Here is a 24,153-nt window from a genome sequence, read left to right on the forward strand (position 1 = left end):
AAATCACATTTGACACTCATTTCGTCTTCACGATGCCTGTGTCCCTTACGAAAAGTGTTAAAAATGTTGTTTAACTTTCGACGGTATTTTTCTTTTGACTATTATGTCCACGTCCAGTAGTAATAACACTGTGTGAAGTCAAGATCGAAAAACTGCCTGCATCTTACCGATCAAAAGTGTGGGATCATTTCGGATTTTCCGTTACCTACGTAAACGGCAACATGAATGTCAATAAAGAAATTTTTGTCAGCAAAATATGTCCTCCCAATTATGGTATACAGGATTGTATTCATGTATGAGTATCTGAGTTTTGTTTGACTTGACTTGATTGTGTGTGTGTGTGTGATTGCATAATTAATTTTGTGTTTTGATTCAATCTGAGTAAAAAAAAAGTGCAAAAAATATTGGTTAAATATTAATTTTATTTTATCTATAAATAAAAAATGTAACTTTGTATCAATTAAGTCAATTTCACAATAAAAGCATGTATTGTGACGCACCCGTATCGTTGGGCTAGGACATGATACTGTATCATATCGTGGCACAGCGTATCGTTTCAGCCCTAAATCAAAGATGTTTCACTTCTAGTAGGGTTCGTATGTTTAATAAGTTCTGATAGTAGAAAATTAAGTTATTTTCAATGAAATTAATTTTGCCTGGTGAAACTAAAGGCACCCAATCGTAGCTAAAAACAAGCACATCAGTATATCTCAACGTTTTTAGCTATATTCTCTTAGCTAGGGTTCCATAAGTAAGGAAAACTGCATGCTTGCATGCTAAGTAAGACAGACTTTTTGACAAAAGAAATATTCATGAAATGAAAGGTGTCAATCTGTAAATTCCATGCATGCCATCCCTAATATTCAGTTATATGAGCCAAGATGGCAGTCACAGACTCACAGAGAGTAAGCTGTGCTGGCTCACTCACTAACCAGGAGGCTCTGGGTTGGATCCTGGTGTTTTCTGAGTAAATTCCTCTGGATTTTCCAGTGTGGTTTCCCCTTGTTAGTGATGTAGGACAAGGAACAGAGCTAGTCCTTCGAATGTTGCAAAAGTCTGGGGGATCCTGTAGGATACACACACGTTGGCGTTGTTTCATGATGATCAGGCAATTAGAAATATTATAATCAATCTATTCAAATCGGCAAAAAATGAAAAAAATCATAATTTACTGCTCAAATTTAATGAAAGGCTCCTTTACTTGGTTAGCCTTTGAAAAAGAGTTATTTTAGCTATTTTCCTGTGTGAGTCGATTTTCAAAGCTAATTTTACAAGAAACCAACAAAGATATGGATTATGGACTGTGATTGTACCAAAAATCACGCTTTTAACTTGTGGAGCCTCAAGAGGTCACAACTTTTGTTGAATTTCGATGATACTTAAAACATATATGTTAACACTGTAACCCAGGTATTGTTTAATCTTGTGTATCTAGCACTAATTTCTTTCACATTCGTTTAATATCAAATCTTTGTTTAAAAATTCGTAAAAATTGTTTAAAATCACCAAAAATCATCTAATTTGTACATGTGTCCAGTTTAAAGCTGACTGATTAATTTTGATAATGAGTGTCCAATTTACAAGTATTTAATTTCCTGATCACTGTCCAAAAATGAATCATTATACATCATTAATCAATTGGGTTGTTTATTTTTTATACGCCAACATTGAAATGTGGTCGTATATTGTCGTCGCCCCTGTCCGTCCGTCTGTCGGTCCGGCGTCCACAATTGCTTGTGGACGCTCTAGAGGCTAAAGTTAATATCCGATTGACTTTAAATTTATACACAGTGTTAAAGTTCATGAGATGAAGAAGCCTATTGATTTTCAGCGATTTCCGATAATTACTGCCAGAGTTATGGCCCTTGATCACTTCAAAAAATCTTGTGGACGCTCTAGAGGTCAAAGTTAATATCCGATTGACTTTAAATTTATACACAGTGTTTAAGGTCATAAGACAAAGAATCCTATTGATTTTCAGCGATTTCCGATAATTTCCCAAAATTCTTGTAACGTATTAGAGGCTAAAGTTATCATCCGATTGACTTTAGATTGATAATTACTTAATGAGTTGTTACTCTTAATCAGATTTTAGTGTATTATAAATGTTTCATTACCAAAAAAAGTAAAAATATGCGACAATACTTGTTGACTGCCCGGACGATTTAGCTGCTGTTGGCGTATGTTTCGTTGCCTGGCAACCTATCTTTTAACAATGATTGAGAAATTAAACACCTGTAAATTGGACACTCATTATCAAAATTGAATTGTCAGCTTTAAACTGGACAGAAGTACAAATTAAACGATTTATGGTGATTTTAAACAGTTTTTACAAATTTTTGAACAAAGATTGGATATTAAACGTATGTGAAAGAAATTAGTGCTAGATACACAAGATTAAACGATACCTGGGTTACAGTGTTATATCCCCATGATCTCGGTTCCTTTTGATATCGATGCATGTCAGATGAAACATCCTGGATTATGGCCCCTGAACGTATGCAAAATCAATTTTTTAACTTGTTCTCTGTCCACCTCTTGCAATCTTGCATGGCAACCACTTGTTATATAATTTTGCAGGGTTTTTTTTCAAGAAAAATAAATAAATGATATTTTCATACACATGGTGGATATCTCTTATCAGTCTACATGCAATAACATCTCTCAAAATATTGATATTACTTTATATCTGTAGTATATAATATCCACTGTCATCTATTTATATTCACCATCCAAACAAATAAAATAAGTTATGGTATTTAATTTTGTAGAAATAGTTGGTGAACTTCAGTTAAAAAAATATGGTAGTTTCCTGGAAGATTATGCATCACAGTTAAAAGACATTGAAGATGCATTGGATGATTCTATTGGGGATTCCTGGGATATGACCCTTGACCCCATAGCGTTACAGGTATGATAGCTTAAACACTAAATATGAATGATCTTGTGGTGTGGTTTTAATCCCAAAATTGTACATGACAAGGAGTGTAAGATTGCCTGCACAATCTGGTGTGTTTTCTCTGTGTCCTTTGAGGGAGCTAGGGTAGCTTAGTGGGTAAGACGCTGGCTCGCTAGCCTGGAGGTCGCATATACGATCTCTGCATTGGCCGAGAAAGTTCATCTGGATTTTCCGGTGTGGTTTCCCCTTGTCGGTGGTGCAGGACGGAGGGCCTGACAAGGACAGCTGTCTAGTCATTTTGAATGGGACGAAAAACCGAGGTCCCATGTACGCATTGGCAAGCATGTAAAAGAAACATTGACTGTTGGAATTCGTTACAAGAGTGGGCTGTAGCAGCACTGTCCGGGCAAAATTTCCCTGTTAGCACACTGTATGACATATGCCCGTCTTCATTAGCCCAGCCAGAGCAGAACAGTAGGATGTTAAACCCCATTTCATTTCTGTGTCCTCTGCTTTCCTCCCACTACTAAAGATCCCAACACACAAGAGAATTATTATATTGAAATAAAAATGCATCATATGTTAGTTCCGAAATGACCTAGTTTGTGTTGAGTGGGCATTAACCCTCTCTCTCTCTGCTGAAATATCTGTTTACATTGTAGATAATTGATGGAAACTCTAACTTCACCATTTTGACTAATTTCAACTGTAATAAAATATGTTCAGCAACGCAGCATAGCGGACCTCATTCACTAAAAGATTCTATTCTTTATTAAATCTTTTAAATTTTTTATAATGACTGGTGTGAGATAGAAACAGAAAAATCAGCTAATTTTACTACATTTACTACATTTGAACGGATGAGAATGTTAGCATACTGCTAGAGACTGTTGTTATTATGCATACAAAACCCCCCAGCTAATTTTACTACATTTAAACGGATGAGAATATTAGCATACTGCTAGAGACTGTTGTTATTATGCATACTCCTCGCAGTGTTTCGTTTGATTAGACCTATCCACTCAAAAACTGCCACACTCAGTGCAAATTTCTGTCCCAAATTATGACTGGTTAACAGTCCGATCAACAACCAGTACATAACGGTAAGTGTTATACCGTACTAAGCGAGACCGATTTTTACGATTATGCTGAGCGAGGCAGATGTAAGCCCCGCCTCTTTCTTGTTTAAGTCCCTCCCATTTTATTTGAAGGTCGAGTTTAGAAAGGACTATTTATTGTTAATAATAAAAGAAATCTCAAGTGCTACTACACTTACGTACACCTAGTGGTTTCTGTGGTCCTGGTGTGTGATCATCAATAGTCACTCTTAACACTTCCTGAAAATTTCAAGTCTCTACGACCAAAGGAGGTACTAGCGGTACGAAAATTCAATAGCGCGACAAAATGTACTCTCACTGACCTGTTCTACTGTGTACTCGGAGTAGTATAAGTAGTCAATGAATTTCCCTATTTCTGGAATATACTGTCAGATATTCTAAAAATATGTGAATCACTTACTGAAATATAATTTGATTTACAAAATATTATTTTTCAATGTAAATTAATTCATAGAAATACTTTATAATCTTTCAAAATTAAGAAAATTAAGGCCGATTGTATACCTATTCATGTGGTATAGTGCGATGAATTCTGCTATTTCTGTGATGTATAAGATGCTATTCTTAATTTATATAATGCAATCACTCAAATATTATTTTTCTATAAACATTGATTCATATAAATACTTTATAATCTTTCAAAACTTAAGAAAAAGTCCCACCGCTAATCGAGGCCGACTGGATTCAAAGTGTGCATACTGCATAGCTAGGCCGATTAGACTATACACGGTATTGGTTAATGCATTTTCGTGTTTCTGGGATATATAGTATAATGTCCTTAATATACGTAAAACGCTCGAAAGAATTATGATTATTTTATGAAAATCGATCGAAAAAATATCCCCAAATCTTTTAAACATTAGAAAAAAGCGGACTGCTAAGCAAGGTCGATTGTATACTTCATGTGGTATAGTGCGATGAATTCCGCTATTTCAGTGATATATCAGATACTATTCTTAGTTTATATAATACAATCACCAAAATATTATATTTCGATGAAAATTAATTCATAGAAATACTTTATAATCTTTCAAAATTAAGAAAATGTCTCACTGCTAAGCGAGGTCGATTTTATACTTCATGTGGTATAGTGCCATGAATTCCACTATTTCTGTGATACATAAGGTACTATTCTTAAAGATATTTAAAACTAGATAATGTAAAGGCAATTTGCTGAAAATTTCAGTCAAATTGATCCACAATGATCCGAGAAATAAGCAGTAAGCGATCAAAACTGCCGCATAGCCTCGGTCATCATTACTAAAGTCGGTTCGACAAAAATCATAGTCTCGATTATCCACTTAATCGTTAAATTAAGAAGGAATTATGCAGCAAATCGGAGATAAATCCAACAAATGTCTAATTAATAGTTTATATAACATTTCAGGCCTAAAGAAAGACATAGAATAGGCAAATTTAGCTCTTGCATAATGCATGTATTATTTATATAATACATAGAAATATTTTATAACCTTTCAAAATTAAGAAAAAGTCCAAGCTAGGCCGATTAGACTCTATACGCGGTATTGGATAGTGCATTTCCTTGTTTCTGGGATATATAAGATAGTGTGCTTAATATACGTAACACATTAGAAAGAAATATCATTATTTTATGGAAATCAATTGAAAAAATATCCGCAAATCTTTTAAACGTAAGAAAAGGTCTGACTGCTAAGCGAGGCCGGTTGTATACTTCATGTGGTATTGTGCGATGAATTCAGCTATTTTTGTGATATATAAGATACTATTCTTAGTTTATACAAGACAACTACTCAGATATTATTTTTCTATGAAAATTAATTCATAGAAATACTTTATAATCTTTCAAAATTAAGAAAAAGTCCCACTGCTAAGCGAGGCCGATTGTATATTTCATGCATAGCGAGGTCGGTTAGGCTCTATACACGATATTGGGTGATGAATTTCTGTGTTTCTCGGATATATAGTATAATGCCCTTAATATATGTAAAACTTTCGAAAGAAATATCATTATTTTATGAAAATCAATTGAAAAAATATCCACCAAAACTTTTAAACATAAGAAAAAGTCCCACTGCTAAGCGACGTCGATTGTATAGTTCATATGGTATAGTGCAACGAATTCCGCTATTTCTGTGATATATAAGATTCTTTCTTAATTTATATAATGCAATCACTCAAATATTATTTTTCTATGAAAATTAATTCATAGAAATACTTTATAATCTTTCAAAATTAAGAAAAGGTCCCACTGCTAAGCGAGGCCGATTGTATATTTCATGCATAGCGAGGCCGATTAGGCTCTATATGCGATATTGGATGATGAATTTTCGTGTTTCTGGGATATATAGTATAATGTCCTTAATATACGTAAAAGGTTCGAAAGAAATATGATTATTTTATGAAAATCAATTAAAAAAATATCCCCCAAATCTTTTAAACGTAAGAAAAAGTCCCACTGCTAAGCGAGGCCGATTGTATACTTCATGCATAGCGAGGCCGATTAGACTCTATACGCGGTATTGCATTTCAGTGTTTCTGGGATATATAGAATAATGTCCTTAAACCCTTAACTGTGTAATTAATTTGACGTTAACTACCCCCTATTGCGTCATTAATTTGACGAAATTTGAGTGGTCTTAAACCAAAATACAACTAACAGTAAATAGAGTTGTCTCCCTTCAATTAGATTCCTCGACCAGACGTAATAATACGTCCAACCGCGTGGTAAGATTGTGTTCGAAGAATAGGTTGGGGAAAATACCTCCAGGGCGTTATATTACGTCCTACACACGGTGAGTGGCAGTTGTCCAGGACGTTATATAACGTCCTGCGCAGTTAAGGGGTTAATATACGTAAAACGCTCGAAAGAAATATGATTATTTTGTCAAAATCAATTGAAAACATATCCCCCAAATCTTTTAAACATCAGAAGAAGGCGGACTGCTAAGCGAGGCCGATTGTATACTTCATGTGGTATAGTGCGATGAATTCCGATATTTCTGTGATATATCAGATACTATTCTTAGTTTATATAATACAATCACCCAAATATTATATTTCGATGAAAATTAATTCATAGAAATACTTTATAATCTTTCAAAATTAAGAAAATGTCTCACTGCTAAGCGAGGCCGATTGTATACTTCATTTGGTATAGTGCGATGAATTCCGCTATTTCTGTGATACATAAGGTACTATTCTTAAAGATATTTAAAACTACATAATGTAAAGGTAATTTGCTGAAAATTTCAGTCAAATTGATCCACTATGAACCGAGAAATAAGCGCTAAGCGACCGTAAATCCCGCAATAGCCTCGGTCATTATTACTAAAGTCGGTTCAACAAAAATCATAGTCTCGATTATCCATTTAATCGTTAAATCGAGAAGGAAAGTTGTGCAGCAAATCGGATAATAATACAACAAATATCGCAGGCTAACGACATTGAGAGTTGATTATAGTCTGGATACGTTAATCAATGTCTAATGAATAGTTTATATAACATTTCAGGCATAAAGAAAGACCTACAATAGGCAGATTTAGGTCTTGCATAATTTATGTTTAATTTATATAATACAATCACTCAAATATTATTTTTCTATGAAAATAGTATAATGTCCTTAATATACGTAAAACTTTCGAAAGAAATATTATTTTATGGAAATCAATTGAAAAAATATCCCCCAAAACTTTTAAACATAAGAAAAAGTCCCACTGCTAAGCGAGGCCGATTATATAGTTCATATGGTATATTGCAACGAATTCCGCTATTTCTGTGATATATATAAGATGCTATTCTTAATTTATATAATGCAATCACTCAAATATTATTTTTCTATGAAAATTAATTCATAGAAATAATTTATAATCTTTCAAAATTAAGAAAAGGTCCCACTGCTAAGCGAGGCCGATTGTATATTTCATGCATAGCGAGGCCGATTAGATCAAAGAGAACGGCTGTCATGTTATTTCTGTTACGTCTTTTTATACGCCCAAATTGAAATGTGGTCGTATATTGTCGTCCGTCCGGCGTCCACAATTGCTTGTGGACGCTCTGGAGGCTAAAGTTAATATCCGATTGACTTTAAATTTATATACAGTGTTTAAGGCCATGAGACGAAGAAGCCTATTGATTTTCAGCGATTTCCAATAATTACTGTCAGAGTTATGGCCCTTGATCACTTCAAAAAATCTTGTGGACGCTCTAGAGGCCAAAGTTAATATTCGATTGACTTTAAATTTATACACAGCGTTTTAGGATCATGAGACGAAGAAGCCTATTGATTTTCAGCGATTTCCGATAATTACTACCAGAGTTCTGGCTCTTGATCTCTTCAAAAAAATCTTGTGGACTCTCTAGAGGCCAAAGTTAATATCCTATTGACTTTAAATTTATACACAGTGCTTAAGGTCATGAGACGAAGAATCCTATGGATTTTCAGCAATTTACGATAATTACTGCCAGAGTTATGGCCCTTGATCACTTTGAAAAATCTTGTGGATGCTCTAAAGGCTAAAGTTAAAATCTGATTGACTTTAAATTTATACACAGAGTTTAAGGTCATGAGACAAAGAAGTCTATTCATTTTAAATTTATACACAGTGTTTAAGGTCATGAGAAGAAGAAGCCTATTGATTTTCAGCGATTTTCGATAATTACTGCCAGAGTTATGGCCCTTGATCACTTCAAAAAACCTTGTGGATGCTCTAAAGGCTAAAGTTAATATCTGATTGACTTTGAATTTATACACAGTGTTTGAGGTCACGAGGCGAAGAATCCTATTGATTTTCAAAGATTTCTGATAATTACTGCCAAAGTTATGGCCCTTGATCACTTTGAAAAATCTTGTGGACGCTCTAGAGGCTAAAGTTAATATCCGATTGACTTCAAATTGATACACAGAGTTTAAGATCTTGAGACGAACAAGTATATTGATTTTCAATGAATTTTTATGACTTGGAACAGCTAAATCCATGATACAGTATTAAAAGTTTTGTATACCAAACGTTAGCATGGGGCAGAACTTTATAAAAACCAAACAAATTCTAATGGTTTTCTGAGTTGTTGCTCTTAATCAGATTTTAGTGTATTATAAATGTTTCATTACCGAAAAAAGTAAAAATATGCGACAACTCTTGTTGACTGCCCGGACGATTAAGCAGCTGTGGGCGTATGTTTCGTTGCCTGGCAACCTATCTTTTGTATTCCTGATTGTTTTCAAATTTGAGTGAAGTCTGTGTCACTACAGGCCCAGGACTGTACAGTGCAGTGGATGCTTACGGCTGGCCCCCGGATCCATTCACTTGATTTGATATTTGTTTATTTGGTGCAATGTCTATTTTCTGTCGTGTTCGCAGGTTTATCTTGTAGACTTTTGTTTTACGTGTAGTGCGGTCCTCCTGCACTTACTATTAAAACTACAATATCTCTGGAATGGTTGAGTTTGGAGGGTGTAAATGTATTACGGGTAGATAGGAAAGTAGTACAGATGTCTCAGAAAAACAAAGCAAAATGACGTCCCTGTTACGTCATACCGTCATACGCCCAACTATTTGCAGAAATCCAATATGGCCGCCATTGAAACTTAAAACTCTGACATCTTGGGAATGGTTGAGTTTGGAGGATGTAAATGTATTACGAGTAGATAGGAAAGTGCTACCAAAGAACAAGAAAAACAATGCCAGGTGACTTCCTTGTGACATCATAACGTCATAGGTCAATATGGCCCCCATTGGCACCTTAAAACTCCAATATCTCGGGAATGGATGAGTTTGGAGGGTATAAATCCAATATGGCCCCCATTGGCACCTTAAAACTCCAATATCTCAGGAATGGATGAGTTTGGAGGGTATAAATGCATTATGGGTAGATAGGAAAGTGCTACCAAAGAATCAGAAAAACATTGCCAAATTATGTCACCGTGACGTCATACGTCCAGTTTGGAGGCTGTAAATGTATTACGGGTAGATAGGAAAGTAGTACAGATGTCTCAGAAAAACAAAGCGAAATGACGCCCCTGCTACGTCATACGGCCAACTATTTGCATAAATCCAATATGGCCGCCATTGAAACTTAAAACTCTTGACATCTTGGGAATGGTTGAGTTTGGAGGATGTAAATGTATTACGAGTAGATAGGAAAGTGCTTCCAAAGAACTAGAAAAACAATGCCAGGTGACTTCCTTGTGACGTCATACGGTCAATATGGCCCCCATTGGCACCTTAGAACTCCAATATCTCGGGAATGGATGAGTTTGGAGGGTATAAATCCAATATGACCCCCATTGGCACCTTAAAACTCCAATATCTCGGGAACTAGAAAAACAATGCCAGGTGACTTCCTTGTGACGTCATACGGTCAATATGGCCCCCATTGGCACCTTAAAACTCCAATATCTCGGGAATGGATGAGTTTGGAGGGTATAAATCCAATATGACCCCCATTGGCACCTTAAAACTCCAATATCTCGGGAATGGATGAGTTTGGAGGGTATAAATGCATTACGGGTAGATAGGAAAGTGCTACCAAAGAATCAGAAAAACATTGCCAAATTACGTCACCGTGACCCTCATGGGGCGTCGATTAGGAACTTCTGCACGCGTGATGTCAAAGGTCACAAGCAAACATTGAGCGCTTGATGTACAAGTTGATAAACTTTATGAAGAGTTAGACGTACAATACTTTCTGAGATAAAAATGACGGAAAAAGACGCGGGTAGTGGATAATCCGAGAATTTAATTAGGATTTGATATTTCTAATAAATAGAAAGCGATTAAAGACAACATCGTCTTAGGTATGCAATGAATTCTCCTCTGACTCCTAAGACGTGACGTAAACATGACCTGGTTTGATTGAATTTTAATAGCAGGGCATTCCTTCGCAATTACAGTGTTTGAGAAGGATTTGAAGCATAATTATGACAAATTTATTAATTTGAATATGTTTTTGGTCCATATATACCATTAAATCACCCAGTTTGTACGCGGGAACCCATCTTTAACAGGAATATTTTACTTGGTTTCTGATAGACCTGGATTTCAATTATGGACTGTACAATTCTTCTGATAACATTTCTTCTTTATTGACGATTTCAGGAACTGTAGTGTCAAGTATGCAATTGGTTCAGGTTCATGCGAATCGTTGACTATGAATTTCAATCTTTAAGTTGGCGTCAGGTGAATTAGTTAACAAAGTTGGCGGGTCTAGTTCTGGAGCTTCTGTCCATGTGTCTCTAGAAGTTCGGTCATGTGGTGTATTACTCATTAAAGAAAGACAAATATGGGTTTTATTAGAGAATATCTGAGATTAGTTACAACATGGAACCATCTTGAATAATTAATCAGGATGTCACGTGACAAGACAGGAATGCAAGATCATGTGACTTTAAAGGCAGTTACTGTAAACCTACTAAATATGTGCCACATACACTACAGTCCTCTCATTCTTAAAATGTTGTATTATAAAAATAAATACATGCATTACTATTTGTAATTTTAAAAAGTATTAAACTTATTTGTTCACTACTTTCACTATAATGTTCATTTTCAAATGTGTAGTGAATTTATATATAGTCACAACATAAAGTTATATTAATGGATAAACTGAACATATAAATTAATAACTAAAATTGTCTTTATTAAATATTTAATCTATCTGGTGGACGATGTTGTCGTCTGGGATATCGTGGTTCTATCGGAGGTGGATCTACATTCGGTTGTTGTTGTATGATCAGCTGCAGGTAGTGGAGATAGATTATTCGGTTGTTGTTGAGGTATATTATTAATTACTGGATGACTGTATTCTATTTCAGTTTCATTAGTTGTTAAATCTGGTGTTGTACTGGATTCTAGTAATTGATCAATATGTCGTCGCCATATAACACCAGCTGATATTTGAACATGATATGAATAAGGACCTGATTTCTGGATAATTGTTCCTGGTACCCACTTTTTCTATCCGGAATAATTTTTAGCAAGTACAGTTTGTCCATTGTGATGGGGTTTCTCCTGTCGTTGAATGGGGCATTGACCTATAACACATTAGAAATTTAGATAATTTGAAGCTTATCGAGTCTGAACTATTTTTCATGGATTTGAAAGCACGCTTAAATGTCTGAACCATTTTCTCAGCTAATCCATTAGAGGCAGGATGATATTGTGCAGGGAAAGTTTTTCGAATACTATTATTTTTTAAAAATGTTTTAAACTCTTCCGAAGTAAATTGTGGACCATTGTCACTTACGAGTTGGACTGGAATACCATTGCGAGAAAATACATGTTTTAGTACATCAATTGTCTTTGCTGAAGCTGTTGATTTCATTTTAAATATTTCTGGCCATTTAGAGTGCGCATCTATCATCACTAAAAACATTGAGCCTTGAAATGGACCAGCAAAGTCAATATGTACTCTTTGCCACAGTATTTCAGGATATTCCCATGGATGTAGTCTAGTAACTTGAGGTAAGTTTTGAACTTGTTGACAATCACAACACTGTTTTACGACTGATTCTATTTGATGGTCTATCCCTGGCCACCAAACGTAACTTCTTGCAAGTGCTTTCATGCGAACAATGCCAGGATGCGTATCATGAAGAACTTCTAAAATTTGTGGAATTTGGAAGGTAGGATAACTCTATTACCCCACATTAAACAACCATTCACAAGAGAAATTTCATATCTTCTAGAGTAGTATGCAGTTAAATCAGTCTTATGTTTTGGTAACCATCCTTTCATGGTCGATTCATAGACTTTTAGTAAAATAGGGTCTTTAACTGTTCACGTCGAATTTGATCACTTGTAATTGACAAACAGTCAATTTTTTTTAATTGAAAAATTGTATCATTGTCAACAACTGTAGAATTACTAGATTCTGATTCAACCGGTAACCGAGATAATCGTCAGCATTTCCGTGTTTAGTTGTATTTCTGTATTCAGTATCATAGTTGAATCCAGTTAAAAATAAAGCATAACGTTGAAGTCTAGCTGCTGTCATTGCAGGAATTTCTTTCTTTGGGTTAAATATTACTGTCAATGGCTGATGATCAGTTAGAAGGAAGAAATGTCTGGCAAATAAATATAAATGGAAACGTTTTACACCCCACACTAACGCCAACGCTTCTTTATCTATCTGTGCATATTTTCATTCTGTCTTCGTTAAAGATCTCGAAGCATATGCTATTGGTCTCTCAGTTTTATCTGGCATCACTTGGGTTAACACCGCTCTGACTCCGTATGTACTTACATCATATTCTAAGATTGTTTTTAACTCTGGATCGTAGTGTGCCAATACTTTGTCAGATGTCATGAGTCTTTTAACCTCATTAAATGATTTATCACATTTATCACTCCAATCCCATTTCCTATCTTTTTCTAAAAGTTTGTTAAGTGGTTGAAGCACTGTAGATAAATTCTGTAAAAAATAAGAATAGTAATTGACTAGTCCTAGGAATGACTGAAGTTGTGAAACATCTTGAGGTATAGGTGCCTTTAATACAGCCTCGATCTTATTTTGAGATTTATGTAGTCCTTGACCACTTATTTCACGACCACAAAATGTTTTTTTATCTTTGAAGAATTCACATTTTGAACTATTTACACGTAAACCATATTTCTGGAAGTCTCTTTAAAACTTCTACAATATTGTTCAAATGTTCTTGTTCGGTTTTCCCAGTTATAATCATGTCATCAAGTATACACTGTACATGTAAAATGCCATCTAATACTTGATCAATGGCACGTTGCCAAATAGAAGGAGAAGAGGCAACTCCAAATACAAGTCGGTTGTATTGGAATAGCCCTTTCACCCTTTGTGAGTATTTATCGTCAGAAGTTTCTTGGACTCTTCGTCTACTTCCATATGTAGATAAGCTTGTCGCAAGTCTATTTTGGTAAACTTCTTTCCAGCTCCAATTGATGGAAATATATCATCGATTCTAGGTAGTGGATACTGTTCTACTAACATAACAGGATTTATGGTAGTTTTAGAATCTCTGCATATTCTTACATCAACACCGTTTGATTTTATGACAGGTACAATCGCTGAAGCCCATTCACTCCATTCGACTTTCCGTAAAAATACCTTCTTTTTCCAATTTAATTATTTCAGATTCTTCTTTTGGCCTCAAAGCATAAGCAAGTTGTCTGGCTTTACAGAATTTTGGTGTAGCATTTGTTTCAATGTTAATTCTGGCTTTGATATCTTTCAAAGTTCCAATGCCGTCTTCTCTGTGTGTGTGTGTGTATGGGTGTATGTGTGTGTCTGTGTGTCGCCTACAGGCCACAATTCTTAAGTGATCATCTTCAAACTTTACATACTTATTCCTTATACCTTAAGGATGATCCCTATTGTTTTTGGTGCATGCCCGACCCCCAGGGGCAGAGCCACGCCCATTTTTTGTATTTGTTTTTTTGTCGTCTACAGGCCACATTTCTTAACGTATCATCTTGAAACTATGCATACTTATTCTTTGTACCCCAAGGAACATCCCTATCGTTTGGGGTGCATGCCCAACCCCCAGGGGCAGAGCCACGCCCATTTTCTTTTCTTTGTATGTATGTGTGTCGCCTATAGGCCACAATTCTTAATCAATCGTCTTGAACATTTTTCATATGAATTGCTTATACCCTAAGTATGATCCCTATTGTTTTTGGTGCATGCCCGACCCCCAGGGGCAGAACCAAGCCCATTCCTTATATTTATTTATTTGTTTGTCATCTACAGACCGCATTTCTTAACGTATCATCTTGAAACTATGCATACTTATTCTTTGTACCCTAAGGAACATCCCTATCGTTTGGGGTGCATGCCCGACCCCCAGGGGCAGAGCCACGCCCATTTTCTTTTCTTTTTATGTCTATGTGTCGCCTATAGGCCACAAATCTTAATCGTCTTGAAAAATTTTCATATGAATTGCTTATACCCTAAGTATGATCCCTATTGTTTTTGGTGCATGCCCGACCCCCAGGGACAGAACCACGCCCATTCCTTATATTTATTTATTTGTTTGTCATCTACAGACCGCATTTCTTAACGTATCAACTTTACATACTTATTCCTTATACCCTAAGGATAATCCCTATTGTTTTTGGTGCATGCTCGCCTCCCCGGGGCAGAGCCACGCCCATTTTTTGTATTTGTTTGTTTGTCGTCTACAGGCCACATTTCTTAACGTATCATCTTGAAACTTTGCATACTTATTCTTTGTACCCTAAGGAACATCCCTATCGTTTTGGGTGCATGCCCAACCCCCAGGGGCAAAGCCACGCCCATTTTCTTTTTTTTATGTCTGTGTGTCGCCTACAGGCCACAATTCTTAATCAATCGTCTTGAAATTTTTTCATATGAATTGCTTATACGCTAACGATGATCCCTATTGTTTTTTTACCCCCAGGGGCAGAGCCATGCCCATTTTCTTTTCTTTTTATGTCTGTGTGTCACCTACAGGCCACAATTCTTAATCAATCGTCTTGAAAAATTTTCATATTAATTGCTTATACCCTAACGATGATCCCTATTGTTTTTGGTGCATGTCCGACCGCCAGGGGCAGAGCCACGCCCATCCCTTATATTTATTTATTTGTTTGTCATCTACAGATCGCATTTCTTATCGTATCACCTTGAAACTTAGCATACATATTCCTTCTATCCTAAGGAACATCCCTATTATTTGTGGTGAATACCCAACCCCCAGGGGCAGAGCTACGCCCATTTTCTTTTTTTATGTCTGTGTGTCACTTGCATACCGCATTTCTTAATCGATCATCTTGAAAACTTTTTAATACTTATTCCTTATAGCCTAAGGCTACTTTTTTATACTTATTCCTTAATCCTAAGGCTGACCTCTATTATTATTTTTGGTGCATGCTCAACCCCTTGGGACAGAGCCACGCCTAATGTTTGTGTGTCTTGTGTTTTGCCTACAGGCCGCAATTCTTAACAGATCCTTTTGAAACTTTGCATACCTATTCGAAACGTCATGCTTTTAGAATAAAGACATTGATTGTTTTAAAATAAAAATGGTGTTCTGTTAATGTGAACGAAATGTTAAACTGATAGCAGTCCTACAACCCAGTTTTATTTCACAGACCCTCAATGCAAACTGGACCATATCAAACAAAACAGGAATGTGGACGTATATTGCTGCATCTTTAGCAGCAGTTTCCATACCAACTGATATACGAATAGACTTTTCAAATGTAAGATCTGATTCAGTCAGTAGTTTTCGTTGTATGGTTTCATTTTGTAGACCGCAAACCAATCTATCTCGTAGACTATCATTTAGATGAGTGCCAAATTCACAATGAGTAGCCAGTCTTTTAATCTCTGCCACAAATTGGTTAATGGTTTCACCTTTATGTTGATCTCTTTTATGAAATCTGAATCTCTCGGCTATTACCAGTGGTTTGGGTGGTAAGTGAGTCTTCAAACACTCCACTATTTCATCAAAACTTTTTCTATGTGAACGTTCTGGTGACAACAAAGTCTTTAAAAGTCCATAAGTTTTAGAACCCATGCAACTTGGTAATGAGGGGACCCTCTTTTCATCATTAACATTATTTGCTATAAAGTACTGTTCAACTCTTTCAATATAAGTTTCCCAGTCTTTACAGGTTTCATCAAATCCGTCTAATTTTCCAATTGTCGTCATTGCCTCACTGTTTCAGACTGTTTATACTCGAACAGTAGAGTCTCTTCAAATGGAGGGGGGTTGGATGGCTGAATGGTTAGCGTGCGCGCGCTGTATCATAAAGTCTGTCATTGAGTCGACTGGCGTGGTTTCGAATCCCCGGTTGTACGTGGCAAGGAGTAGGGTCGCCTGTCCAACCTCGTGGGTTTTCTCCGGGTCCTCCGGTTTCCTCCCACTGCTAAAGACCCCTACGCACAAGCGAATTATGTAAATAAAATTAAACCATATGTTAGTCCCGAAATGACCTAGTTTGTGTCGAATGGGCGTTTAACCCCATTTCTCTCTCTCTCTCTCTTCAAATGGAAATTTAGCATATAAAACCTTGTACTTATCTCCTTCTTCTTCTCTAATAATAAACAATAAACATCCTCGTCGCCAACTGTGGTGTATTACTCATTAAACAAAGAGTTTATGATAAGACAAATATGGGTTTTATTAGAGAATATATGAGATTAGTTACAGCATGGAACCATCTTGAATAATTAATCAGGATATCACGTGACAAGACAGGAATTTGGTTGATAGTTTTGTGTTTAATAACTTCAGCATTTACAAATTCTACAAAATCTTGAAAATCAACCTTTCTATATTGTGACAGTCTTATTTGTGCCAACTTTCCTTGCAGTTATTTGGTAAAGTTCAAGTAATCTTTTGGAATGGTTCATTTCATCTAGTTAACCTACATCTTTCATGGCGTTCAGGCAACTAGAGAGATATATGGCAAATTTACTTAAACATGCATTATGCAAGAGCTAAATCTGTCTATTGCAGGTCTTTAATTAGGCCTGAAATGTTTTCTAAAGTATTAATTAGACATTAATTAACTGATCCAGGCCTTAATCAACTCTCGATGGCATCAGATTTCTCCGATATTAAATAGATTAGAATGGTTCAGCGATACTTTGATTTAATCAAATATGGAGGACCGAGACTTAGCTTCGATCAACCAGTATGGTGGTTGAAATTATTGCACACATCTGTCAAACCTTCAAAGGCTAATATCTTCGCTTGCAATAGAGTAATTTGAATGAAATCTTCAAATTATTCATTTTACATCATCTACTTTCGAACTATTAGTGGACGCTTACGGCTAGCCCCCAGATCCATTTACTTTGTTTTGAATTGTCTGTATGTTTGTGTTTTCCTGAGTATGATGTCCTGTCCGTGTGTAAATTTTGTGTGGTGCAGTCCCCCTGCACTTACTAATAGAGGTCATAATTTTTATCCGATTTGAAAAAACGTTTTAATGTATCACCGTTACACCCTAAGGATGGCTGAGTTCGAATTTTATGAAAATCGGCCCAAAACTGCTGGGCAAAAAGACCGCCCCTCGTTCTCAAATAGTGTAAAAATATGGTATATCAAAGTTGTGAACCCTATAGAGGTCACAATTTTTATCCGATTTTGTTGAACCTTGAAATATAGGTTTATACCCCAAAGATCTCGGTTCCTTTCGATATTTGCGCATATCGAATTGTAATTTCCTGAATTATGGCCCTTGATTGTAGGAAAAATCACTTTCTTTTTAGCTTGTTCTCTATCCATCTCTCGAAAATGTGGGCGCATCCTGTCTGGCAGCCGTTGGTTGCATTTCATTTTGCTGTTCTATTGAACTACGAATATCGTCCTTTTGTTCAACAAATCCAACCGGGTTCACATGATCTTGACGAGTAGACAATGATATTTCATTTTGTTGAGGCGTTTTATCAGACAATTTACCACAAACTTCATTATTACGTTCAACAGTTTCGACTGGTAAATGAACTGCAGGTGTTACATGACCTTGATCTGGAGGTGAAGGTGTTTCATCACGTTGAGGTGTTTCATGCAATCTATCAGATAGTTTACCATGTGATGAAACAGCTGAGTGGTTGCTTACTTGATCTACAGGTAACTTTGGTGATTTTGAAGGAACAGGTGTACATATATCTATAGGCCTACGGATTTTGTGATTCAAAATGTGTGAGAGGGCCTTTTTTCTAGCGTTTACGATTTGTAATTGAGTTCGTAATTCTAATTGTTCTTTTGCTCCTTGAGGGCTTGTCGTTCTTTTGCAAACGCAAGCTTTGTTAACAATTCAGCTTTCTTTGCTGCTTCTTTTGCCTTCGCCCAGAAAATAGAATTAACCGAGATGAACGATGCCTTTGATTTATGACTATTGTGAGATGAACTGACACTTGATACTTCGTCAAAATCGGAAGATGCTACATGTTCCGCCATCTTGTAGAATCCATTTACAACAACCGTTTAACTTTTACAGTCTTAAGCTCAAAACTAATATAATGACCAAAGCCATTATAGGAGTCGTTGAACAATAAACACACAAGCTTCTTTAATACACTGTTGCTATCGCTACTTTATTCTTATTACATTTACAGTATCATTTGAAGGTTTACGATAATTCTTTTTATACAATTCATCACGTTAACTTTAGGACGTTATACAATAGATCTACAACATGTGGAACTTTACTTTTGGTTACAGCAACAGTAGTAACAGACAGGTTTGCTACAATAAAATCAAAAATAAAAATAATTTTAAGTTTGATATACAAGTACATAAACGTTTAGGCATAATCTACGTTTGCTTTAGATACCATAAATTGAATAATAATAATGTTACTTACAGCTTGTGGGGACTGTAAAAACAATACAGTCTCGTAATTAACGAAACGATAAAACAATCAACAGTCAACATGCAGTTACACATGTATCAAAAACATTGACTAGGACCATGAATTAATAACTAAATTCTGGACTAGAAAGGATGACATAAATGACAAAAAGTGGATTATTGCCGTAACAGAAAGACTTGATAAAATATCACATCTTTTTGCCAAGCTAGGGAGAGGGCAGACAAGGGTTTCAAGATAGTCAAAAATAAAAGCAGGTGACCTACAAAATTTAATGTTTTTATTCCCTCCAGAATGTCCCTGGCCTTAGTGTCATTATTCACAACAGCCAGTGTTTCTAATAGTAAGTGCAGGAGGACTGCACTACACACAAAACAAAAATCTACAAGATAAACCTGCAGACAAGACAAAAAATAGACATTGCACCAAATAAACAAATATCAAATCAAGTGAATGGATCGGGGGGCCAGACGTAAGCGTCCACTGCGCTGTACAGTCCCGGGCCTATAGTTACACAGACTTCACTCAAATTTGAAAACAATCAGGAATGCAAAAAAGACGTAAGAGAAATAATGCGACCAATCTTGACAGTGGTCGTCTCCTCAATGTTATGAGGTTGTAATCTTTCTTCAGTTGACTTGCATCTAGAAATTTGTGCTGGACCCATCTTGTACCATTTGATTTACAGGGCTTTGATGCATGAACACCCCAGGCCTCACCTAATTCTCGAAGTTCATGTAGTTTCTTTGGACTTCTCCTGTACAATGTATACAAAGATTGGAGCTTTTCTGTAACTGTATCCATGAATGTATTTTGAAGGCATCTCTAACAGACAATTCAAGTCTGTGATTGAAGCAGTGTACATTTATATGGCCACAAATTTTTGTGGCCAAACCTCGGTGGACACCCATATTGACGCTTGCACCATTGGCACTTAAGACCTATCCATTTTTTCTTGAAGTTAGTAATACCTAAGTCGGTTAGAGTGGATTCTATTAAATCTTTCAAACCCTGGGCAAACCCATCTGTTACTTCTTTAAGTTTTAACATAGAACTTTTAACTTCCCCAGTTTTATTGTCAATATAAATTACATATATGATTTCTTTTTCTTGAGTTGCATTATCGGTGCTCCCGTCCGTTAATATTGAAAAGTAATTTGAATCATTTATTTCAGAAACCATTTGTTTTAACATCACATCTGCGATACATTCTGTAAATTTTCTGCACCCTTGGTAATTTATGTAAGGTCCCACCAAAGAAACACCATGCTTTTGTTCCAGTTCTGCAATTTTGATGAACTTTGCAAATGCCATCTCTTCCTTGGCCATCATATACGAAAGTTCTATTAATTTTTATACGCGAACATTTTCATGTGGACGTATATTGTCGTCGCCCCTGTCCGTCTGTCCACAATTGTTTGTGAACAGTCTACAGGTCACAATTTTTATCAGATTTAAATGAAACTTGAAATATAGGTTTATCACCCTAAGATCTCGGTTCTTTTCGATATTGGCATGTATCGGACTGTAACTTCATGGATTATGGCCCCTGATTGTACGAAAAATCACGTTTTTAGCTTGTGAACACTGTAGAGGTCACAATTTTTATCCGATTTTGTTGAAACTTGAAATGTAAGTTTATAACCCAAAAATCTCGGTTCCTTTCGATATTTGCGCATATCAAAACGTAACTTCCTGAATTATGGCCCCTGATTGTACGAAAAGTCGCGGTTTTAGCTTGTGAACCTTATAGAGGTCATAATTTTTATCCGATTTAAAAAAACGTATTATCATATCACCGTTAAACCCTAAGGACGGCTGAGATCAAATTTCGTGAAAATCAGCCCAAAACTGACAGACAAAATGGCCGCTGTTCATTCTCAAATAGCGTAAAAATATGGTATATCAAGGTTGTGTACCCTATAGAGGACACAATTTTAATCCTATTTTGATGAAACTTGAAATGTAAGTTTATAACCCAAGGTCTCGGTTGCTTTCGATATTCGCGCATTTCGGAACGTAACTTCCTGAATTATGGCCCCTGATTGTACGAAAAATCGCGATTTTAGCTTGTGGAACCTATAGAGGTCATAATTTTTATCCGATTAAAAAAACGTATTATTATATCACTGTTACACCCTAAGGACGGCTGAGTTCGAATCTTGTGAAAAACGTCCCAAAACTGACAGACAAAATGGCCGCCCCTCGTTCTCAAATAGCGTAAAAATATGGTACAGTTCTTTTGGACCGAAATCGCGGCGACAAAAAACTCTCAGAATCCTCTTAGATTTCGCGGTGAAACTTCTCTTGATTCCGCACCGTTTTTTCTCTAAGATTCGCTTGGAATCCATCGTGTTTCGCTAGGAATTCACCATGTTTCTCTAGGAATTCACCGTGTTTCGCTAAGAATACACCATCTTTCGCTAAGAATACATCATGTTTTACCATGCTTCCCACCAGGAATTCGTGAGCCTACCTTAAGTTAGGGTCGAACTAATATTGTCTATAATAAATTGAAGGAGTTGTAATATAGTAATGCTGCCGTGAAAGAGTGTACATATATAATGTACAGGGCCGTTTGAATAACAACAAAATGAGTTAGGTAATCTCGGGAAAACGTTGACCGGCATTCTGTATCAGTTAGAATTTTTTTTCCAACACACTGTACATGCATTACGTGGGGCCAAAATGTATGCAAACAATGAACAACTTACAATTTTTTAAACTTAAACGTATCATTTCATCTTCGTCTATAACTTAGATGTAATCTATCAATTATTGGCTGCTATCAAATCCAAACTTTAAATTATATACGATGAGCTTTTTCACATTACTTCATTACTCGCAGCTTCAGTTAATCTAAATCATTAAAGCACAGCGTCATAAATCACTCCACGCTGCTCTTAATGGTAAGTCACGCGGTCAGAAATGCGGGAAAAGATTGGTACTATATTCTGCGTTATTCGGCGAAAAGTATTTAGTAAATCTTGACTGTCACTGGTACATGATAATAATGTATTATGACGAATTAAAACGATATGGGTGGGAGGGGGTACACTGTGAAGATCGCAAAGGTGACAGCGTCATGTATTTGTTATTTTACAAAATATGTATACATATAATACCGTACATTTACATGCATTCAACAATATACACTACACTTTTTGAATAAAGCCATTTCACACACACAGACGTGTACATTACATGCGCATGTCATATATTTAAACAATGGCCACAAGTGTGTTAATTCTCTCCTTCACTCCGTTATAATTTACGTATTTTGAGTACACTTTCTGAATGATTCCATTCTTTTGTACGAATCCATGACGACGACTCGGACCATGTTGTTTTAATAAGTTAATAATTGCCTTTGTTTTAATATGACTACTGGAATCAATAATAAAGTGCTGTTTTAATTGTTGTTTTAATAAATTGATAATTGTGTTTGTTTTAATATGCATCTGTTTTCTTTGAAATAATAAAATGTTATGCACTTATGCGTAGTATTTTTTCATCATGAAGCACATCAAAGAAAATCAGTTAAAACATTGATAACTGAGTAGTGATTAATTCGTGTGTATCTGTACTCACCCGGGTTACTAGCTGCAATATTTGTAGCCGTGATAATTCTTAATCACGGCTACAATTGATACAACTATTCGAGGCTTTGAGCAAGTAAAATTAGGTTCAATTGCAAAATATTCACAGTTTGCATGGAAATAAGTAATTATGTTACAAATAGTGAAGAGAGGAACACTGAAAAATCTTAATCTTATCTTACCAAACAGTTATTCTGTATTTTCGAGCAAAACGGAAGACATCAGTAGTTGACTACTCGAACCAATAATAAAGTGTTGTTTTAATTGTTGTTTTAATAATTGATAATTGTGTTTGTTTTAATATGAATCTGTTTTCTTTGAAATAATAAAGTGTTATGTACTTACCCGTGGTATTTTTTTCATCATGAAGTACATCAAAGAAAAACAATTAAATTGTAGATGTAATAAAGATAAATATTTGCTAATATGTACTTACCGGCAGCGGACATTGTTAAGTTATGTATATACTCACCTATAAATTATTCGCCTCTTTGTATTGTAATTTAATTATAAATAACATATTGTCTGTATTATATTTTTAAAATGAATAAGTCAAGCCTTATAATATAATTTAATTGGTCCGAGTAGCAAAGATAATATGGGTCCGATATTATGCAATATCGATGCAGGTTCAATCACGAAACTTGCGTGTACACCGCCTAAGTAGTATAACTTTCGAGCTTCTAGATTTTAAACGTAAACATATATGTATAGGCTTATAGATTGCAGTTACACAGGGTACATGTATATGCAGTAGGAAATCGGGAAGTTGGACGTGCCAAAAAAATGGAATCATTCAAAAAGCGTACTCAAAATAAGTAAATTATAACGGGGTGAAGGAGAGAATTAACACACTCGTGGCCATTGTATAAATATATGACATGCGCATGTAATGTACACATCTGTGTGTGTGAAATGGCTTTATTCAATATCCGCTTCCACCGAAATGAATTGGTCGACATAGAGTAGATGTATATTGTCACAGCGGAGATTTATCTACGGCTGCGCAAAATCCCGTAAGAATATTCCTTATGTATACATAATTTGTAAAATAACAAATACATGGCGCTGTCACTTTTGTGACCTTCACAGTGTACCCCCTCCCACCCATATCGTTTAAATGCAACATAATGCATTATTCTCATATACCGGTGACAGTCAAGATTTGCTAAATACTTTTTCGCCGAATAATGCAGCATAAGAATATAGTACCAATCTTTTCCCGCGTTTCTGACCAC

At 35.8% G+C, this 24,153-nt stretch overlaps 1 protein-coding gene across 1 annotated transcript in view; it reads left to right on the plus strand.

Moving 5' to 3' along the window:
• LOC126827965 (WASH complex subunit 4) overlaps positions 1-24,153 on the plus strand; it is a 106,318-nt gene that overhangs the window by 14,858 nt on the left and 67,307 nt on the right. The window contains exon 2 of the mRNA XM_050557547.1: positions 2,772-2,911. Within this exon, the coding sequence (XP_050413504.1) occupies positions 2,772-2,911 (140 nt within the window). The remainder of the gene's footprint in view (positions 1-2,771; positions 2,912-24,153) is intronic.

The sequence above is a fragment of the Patella vulgata genome, chromosome 7, assembly GCF_932274485.2.
Source record: "Patella vulgata chromosome 7, xgPatVulg1.2, whole genome shotgun sequence".
Classification (NCBI taxonomy): domain Eukaryota; kingdom Metazoa; phylum Mollusca; class Gastropoda; family Patellidae; genus Patella; species Patella vulgata.